Source organism: Mastigoproctus giganteus, chromosome 6 (genome assembly GCF_048544385.1).
Source record: "Mastigoproctus giganteus isolate SK-2022 chromosome 6, ASM4854438v1, whole genome shotgun sequence".
In the NCBI taxonomy this organism is placed as follows: Eukaryota; Metazoa; Arthropoda; class Arachnida; order Uropygi; family Thelyphonidae; genus Mastigoproctus; species Mastigoproctus giganteus.
Window position 1 is genome coordinate 30,433,091 of NC_143580.1, and position 7,286 is coordinate 30,440,376.

General features: G+C 33.5%; 1 protein-coding gene across 1 annotated transcript; it reads left to right on the plus strand.

The window, feature by feature from the left end:
* The first annotated feature begins 3,950 nt into the window (after window positions 1-3,950).
* Window positions 3,951-6,848, plus strand: LOC150084129 (uncharacterized). Its single transcript, XM_090375050.1, has 3 exons — window positions 3,951-4,085; window positions 5,673-5,824; window positions 6,684-6,848. The coding sequence occupies exons 1-3, from the start codon at window positions 3,986-3,988 to the stop codon at window positions 6,774-6,776; spliced, it is 345 nt and encodes a 114-aa protein (XP_090231176.1). The 5' UTR covers window positions 3,951-3,985; the 3' UTR covers window positions 6,777-6,848.
* Window positions 6,849-7,286: the final 438 nt, after the last annotated feature.

Here is a 7,286-nt window from a genome sequence, read left to right on the forward strand (position 1 = left end):
TTCTCCATGAAATGCATATAAAAACATTATAAAATTATTCAGTCTATAGTTTCTCTAATATCTAATCTCCCCACATACGATGCTAAATCAGTCTGTTAATTTATTTTGATTTTGAAGGCGATGTATCTCACCCTTCTGAAAGATGTAAATGGAAACTGGAAAATATCTGGCGGTCTGGACTCATATTTTATTAAAACAGCAGCGCAGATTCTAAATTTTAGGTAAGTGGTGAATACTTTGCTGTATTTATTCCAGAAACATATACAAATATCATTTTTAGCTTTCCGAAACAAAGAATCAGGTATTATTTGTAGGATTCAGTTTTTAATCCCAAAAAACAAGTTAAACCTACCATAGCATCCACCATACACGCAATCTTCAGAAAGAGTATATGTATTCAGACTCCTGATGACTTTCTTGTCTTTCCAAAATCTAAAAGAATCATTTGAAAGCATTCAGAGAAACGAGACAACATTGCTTAAAGAGCTGCAAAGAAAAGGATTTTCAAAATATATTAATTTGTCGAGATGGAATTACAACTTCAACTTGTATAAAATTTTTTATTTATTACTTGAAAACATTTTGTTCATAATCGATACTTTTTTTAGAAATGAGAAAGGAGGTGGAGTGACCTCGTATCCAAAAGATTGAGAAAAACAGCAAAGATTCCTGTACAAGTTATCGTGATAACCTAAGATAATTCGGAACGTTATATATTGATGTCCAATGATCTACCCCAGCTATTTAGAATCGATTATTAGACACATTTACACTACACTGTCAGATGGTATCGGGACACTTGCATGTTTCAAAGAATCTTATTCATATCATAACCTAATAAAGTTAATAAATCTTAATTAGACTAACTTCGTTGGTAGACGCTGAACGAATTTTGATAACAGGAAGACCACATTTCAGTCCATTCCTTCTTCAACAAAGTGGTCAACCCATTGATTGCGTGCGTGTTGGTATGGCTCGAAGCCGACGTTCCAGTTTGTGCCAAAGGTATTCAGTGGTGATAAGATGGCAACTCTAGGCAGGCTAATGAAGATATTTCAAGCTAAATCTTCAAACCAGATCACTAGACGCTGTGCAGTGCAATATACTGCATTTCATGATGAATATAGAAAGAGAATTCCCGTACTAGGGTATAGGTAAAGCGAGGATAAAGTAAAGCGATCTATTGGAAAATGGTACAAGCCCAAAAACTGTAATATTAAAATTGAAAATAATGCAATGTTTAATTAATATTTTATAATCAATTAAGATTAAACATTTTTATTTGCATCAATTTAATTATTTCAAATTTGCTTTCATCAAATTCTTTTTATAACTTTTACAGAGTTGCTGCAATGGTCCCAGAAGATGGAGATTATGGACGACAAGTTAATGGCACATATACTGGGGTCATAGGCTTGTTGTATAATGAGGTGATTATTTATTGAGGCATAGAATTTTAGTCCTATACCACAGAGCATCACGTGTCTGTAACAGTATCGGTCAAGTTTTGGGGTTTGTGGAGTTTTTGAGGGGTTTCTTTCATGTGTCATATCAGTTGATTTTTGATAGATGTTAGGGCGATCAGCTTTAATTCAAAGGGAAAGCGGAGTTTATGCAGCCACTCCTTTCATTAGTGATTACACCACCCTGATAATCGCTACTGCAAATATCGATATTGGAAGTCATGGTGTACCGTGGGATTCTCTTAGGAACTGAAATTTAGATTTCAGTATATTCCACAAATCTGTGCCTGTCAGCTGATCCCATCCATTGCTATTACAATTCAGATACTCGAAGTACGTCCGAACTGGAAAACAGTTTTTAAATACCAAGATTATGCATTTAATATTCGCATTTGCGGTCATTATTATTGTAAAGCCCTGAAATAACATAGACACTGCAGAAGATGATTTCCTCCATTCCTCACATCTGGGAATCTTATAAGTGGAGAGTCCTAGAGGAGGTAGGAGGCCCATCACTAGAAGGTTGCAATTGATAGATATTTCCTTCTTAACCTGATGTTAACTTTCTCCCAAACAGTGGAAGTAGATCATTTCAAATTCGTAAAAGATAGAAGATAGAAGACAAATTGTTGTTGATATTGTTATAGGATTTTAGGCGCATCAGCAATTTAGATCATATTGCGCCTCATATTTTATCCTGGTGGGTAGCACAGTCATTATAATCACCGTCCTCTCCGCGCTGGGTCGGAAATATCTGAGTTCGAATCCCGCCAGTGATGTGTGGAATTTTTATCGGCAGTTATCACAACGTGGCTGAATTTTGATGCGCCTAAGCTCTACAACAGTCGTATATATTATGTTTGTAAAGACAAACTGGCTGACTTTTTGTGTATATATATTTAAGAAACATTTACAGTTATATACTGATTTGACTATCAGGTGAATCCATATTTTATTGGATTCCTCTATAGATTTTATTATTTGAGGAACCGATGTTTTATAAGATTACTCTATAATTTTATTATCAAAGGATTCCACTTACTTGCCCTTTAATAAACAGGGCAATAAATCCATCTGCAAGAATATTGTGTCATGAAGAAACAATCTCATTTAGAATATTTCATTTACTAATTTATTAAATAGAAATGAAAATGTTAACTTAAATATGTTGAAATTAAAATTTCATTTCGAAGAGTTTTAAAACTATAATTCATTATTTTTTTCGTGAAAAAACTCAATTACTCTGTCATTTGGTTGCTGTGTCAAATAGAGAAGATAATATAATTGCATTTATTATACAGATTGCTGATATGACCTCTGTTGGATTCATATTTACTTTTGAGAGAACATTCGCAGTAGACCAGATGTATCCCTACTATAATTTGAAAACGATATTTATCACTGGAGCACCAAGGGCAGAAATCAAATCAACGGTTTTGGCTCATCCTTTTCAAAAGGAGGTTAGTAGCTCATACATAACTAAAAGTATATAATTGTCATCCAGCTGAAATTATTTTTTGTTTTTTTACAATTCGACGGGAAACTTATATTCGTTGAGAAATTTATTGTGGCCCCACAAACATTGTGGCAGAGATTAAAACTTATGTTTTTAATTATTTTTTGTACTAGAAAAAACGTAATGCAAGCGATTAATAGAGGTGTGGTGTGCGACAGGGTCAAATATGCATATTGTAAACAATCCCATCTCACTGCAACTGTCCATTCCTTCTCAAGAGATCAGTTTTTTATTCGTGGATTTTTAAAGATATTCCACGAATTTCTTGAAAGGAAATGGCACTAATAATTCTTCCCCATTTTCTTCTGAATCAAAACAGAACACGTAAGAGAAGGCAACCATCATTTTGATTCTGTCCTCCAAGCCATAGATTCACTGAAGCACCATAGGGTTCAAGAAGCATAAGAACTCATTATTTTAATTATGCATCCAGTCAAATTTATCTTTGAATTTTATGCTTTTGAATCTTACTTATTTATCAAAAATTATCGCGAAGAAAACCTGGCGAAAAATTAAAATAATGCTCAAATAGCTTAGTAACGTCCAGCTGATGCCCATTTAAACTATAAATCATTAAAGTCTTTTTCAGTGTCTAAAATAGGATTTAAAATTTATTTTATTTTGGTGGCTATGCTTTGGTTCAGCTACAGGTCTAATTTGCAGTCTTATATTTTCAGTGTGCGTTTAAGTTAATGGAACTTGAATATGTACTGAGAAATTTCACAAGCTTTTTGTTTCTTATACTTATATTATTAGCGATTAATTCATAAATAGACTATGCCTAATTATTGAATAAACTATATAATCATTTGGTTTTATTCTTAATTTTAATGGCGTAGCTTTCTGTGAATTTTATCAATTTTAAATAAAAATATAATTCAGGATTATACAAACATATTATTCTTTACGCCTAACTCTTAAAATATGTAATAAAAGGTGAGAGCAAATGTTTTTCTTCCAGCTATGGCTTGCTTTGGGAATAGCCGTTGCTTTAATAATAGGAGTCATGTACTGTGTTCTCTGGGCATCTTCTAAGTTGCGAAAAGGACCATCGGTAGAATTTCGGATGGTTATTTGGCTCGTATATGAAAACCTTCTTTCACAAGGTAAAATTAAGAAAGTAAATATGTACAGCTGATTATCAAAAACTTAAATAAATTTTAGAGAAATATTCTGTTTAATTAACTCTGTCCTGAAATTTATTTGAATCATTGCGTGTTTATTAACTCAATCTCAACTTGTCCTAACATTACATCAGGGGAACATCTGGAAGAAACTTAAAAACTCTTAAAATCCTCGAATTTATCGAAAGAAGGCCAATTAGATTAATCACTAACATCTGCATCAAAATTCGATCAACTTTATAGTACACAATTGCTCATTTTCTTCTGCATGCTTTTCCCAATACATTGAAGAAGGTTCAATGCAATGAATGCAATGTATAACTGCATTTGTTATTATGTATAATAAATACAATGTATTGGGAAAATACTATTACCCTATTTTGAACCTTTTTTTCTACTTTTCCTTTCTAGAAGTCTTTCTTCAATATGTGTCACAATTTTATCTAGCGAGCATTCCCCCTCAGTTAAGAAAGAGCTCGCGATCCACTTTATAATATAACTCTATAAATTACCTAAATACTTGGGCAGGTACACGGCATATAGTGTTTAGGGTGAAGCAGCACCCCCACAACTCTGCGATAAGTTCTTTTGTGATAAGTGGTTTATGTAGTGTAATGTAGGATTATGTTGTTCACCTGGCCTCTTAGTCTAGGGGGCCCGCGGAGCACCACCGAATCCTAGTTACCGTACTAGGCAGTGGGAAGATGGGCCAGGTAGTATGGATTAAGTTCTCTGGCTGGACGAACCCTGGCTTCGCCTGAGCTTACCAGGGCCCTTAAAAAAAGAAGTTTTTGTTGGAAATGAGATCTAGGGATATTGTAAGTGAAGGTAAAAGTGGTAGATTACAAAAAGACTTCAAACAGGAATTAAACAACAGTTTTTTGCGGGATAAGTTCACACACGATCTACTACTCTACCACAATCAGAAGTGGCCATTTACTCTTACACATACATACACCAAGTCTTCAACATACATTCACTCATACACTCATGCAACACTTAGTTAAAACATCTAACTTTAGTTTTTTGTTTGTTTGTTTAGAGTTTTATACGCATCAGCGACTTAGACTATATCGTGCCCTATATATGTAAATATGTGGTCGATTTGCCTATTTGGTGTACGAAAGACCCGAGTTTCCGGGAGTAAAAATCATGCTACAGCGACTGAGACCAACTAACTCAACCAGGTTGTGAAAAAGGTCCACAAAATTTATTTCCTCACGTCATCGACGGGATTCAAACACGAGTCTTTTCTACCCTGTGTAAGAGGGACGGTGATTCTACCAACTGCGGATTACAGCGATGGCCTTTCTAGCTTGGTAAGGAAATTTCGATTGAAGTTTCAAGTCTACCAATGAAGACTTAAAAAACATCGTCAAAAGTACATTTCTGTAGCATTAGATTTAAGTTTTGATATAATATGCATTGAATTTTCAACAATAAAACCTGTCTTTTAATTTAAAATTCATAAATGGATTTTAATTTTTTCAGGTACAGAAGAAAAATTCCTTCTTTATCCAGCGTTTAAGTTGTTCTATTTATGCTGGATGTTATTTCTGGTTATTATAGTGTCAGCTTACTGCAGTACTCTTTTGTCATTCCTGACAGTTGTCAGGCTAGAAAAGCCTATTGAAACGACTGAAGAATTATCTGAGGCTGTTGGCAGAGGAAAGATTTCTTGCGGTACATTGAAAAATTCAGCTTACGAAGTATTCTTCAAGGTACGTTTTCATCAAAATCAAGGAACAAATTGTTGTTTTTAAAATGCATAATTCTAATACCAATATCCTTTATGTTGTTTAATTAAACAGAAATCAAAAAGTGATTCGTTAAAAGTAATTGGGAAGTACATGGAAGAAAAAAAGTCATCATTAGTTAACAATATTGTAGAAGGGACAGATAAAGCTCTACGTGAAAATTATGCATACATCGGTGTGGAAGATAGTATTAACTTTCTCCCATCTAATACTCCAAGAGAGAATTTCTTCGTCTCGAAGGACTCCTTCTATCAATTTTCTGGAGGATTTTACATCCAACATTGCCATCCTTGCAAAGAAACCTTTTCACTATTGTGAGTACAGTTCGTAATTATCGACTGTTTATATTCTAGTAGTAACTGAGATGTTTTTGTTACTAAGGGTTATTAGGAAGGAATAAGTAAAAATAAGTGTGTCCATCTATAAAATGAATCGGTCCTCAGGAGGATGTTAATCCATTTTTAAATGCTCAAATACGGTATCACTCATTGGGCAAAGATAAAAATACTTCTTTTTATGAGAGGGAAAGACTTTTTAATGGATTTTTTGAAACAGTAGTAGAATTAGTAATTTCTGGATAATTTTAACTAATAACAGTTTATAAGCTTATTAAACCATAATAATTGAACATAACATTTTGAAGTATTGCAGATGTTAATAATCATTATAAAATATCTGAAGGAATCGTTAGTAAACAAATGTTTTAAACTAGCATAGATAGAAGAATATAAAAAACCGAGAACTATTAATCTCCCTTTTTAATTTACTTAAAACTTTTATACTAAAAAATTCATTTTAATTTTTACAGTTTTTCCATTTTCAGGATAATGAAAATTCACGAAGCAGGCCTCAATTCCTTCTGGAAGGATCACGAGATTTTCAAAAGACAACTCCCAGGAAAGTTAAATGCATCTAAACATGTTGACCTTCAAATTCTTCAGTTAAATCACTTACAGGGAGCTTTTATCCTTTTGGTAGCGGGCTATGTTTTGACTGTCACTTGTATGCTCGGAGAAATTGTCAGTAAATATGTTTAGTATTCACTTCTTAATTTTAATGTGTCTGCACCTTAATATTAAGAAGTTGCTGTAAACATAAGCCTCAAGAACTCTAAGATGTAGTAAAGATCCAATCTTCAACAATTTCAGAAACTTATTTTGAATATATTAGGCATATGCTCTTGAAGAAAAAATAAACCAAGGTTAAAGATAACCGAAAATCTCGTCATCTTGTACAAAAGCTCAAGGGTATTCAGTGTCCAGAGAAAGAGAAGAAATTTTCTGGGCTTTTTTCACACTGTGGCCGAATTAATCGGTCACGGGTTGTTTTTCTTAAGAGAAATTCGGGTTTTTAGTCCTGCAAACAGGAAAACCGACGGTACTACACCACATAAACACAGGATCTATAAAAAGAGGTCCTACAAAAC

Coding starts and splice junctions, on each gene's coding strand:
- LOC150084129 (XM_090375050.1), top strand. CDS start 3,986: ATGTACTGTGTTCTCTGGGCATCTTCTAAGTTGCGAAAAGGACCATCG. Junction 4,086..5,672: donor TGAAAACCTTCTTTCACAAG/GTAAAATTAAGA, acceptor TGGTTATTATAG/TGTCAGCTTACTGCAGTACT. Junction 5,825..6,683: donor CTTACGAAGTATTCTTCAAG/GTACGTTTTCAT, acceptor TTCCATTTTCAG/GATAATGAAAATTCACGAAG.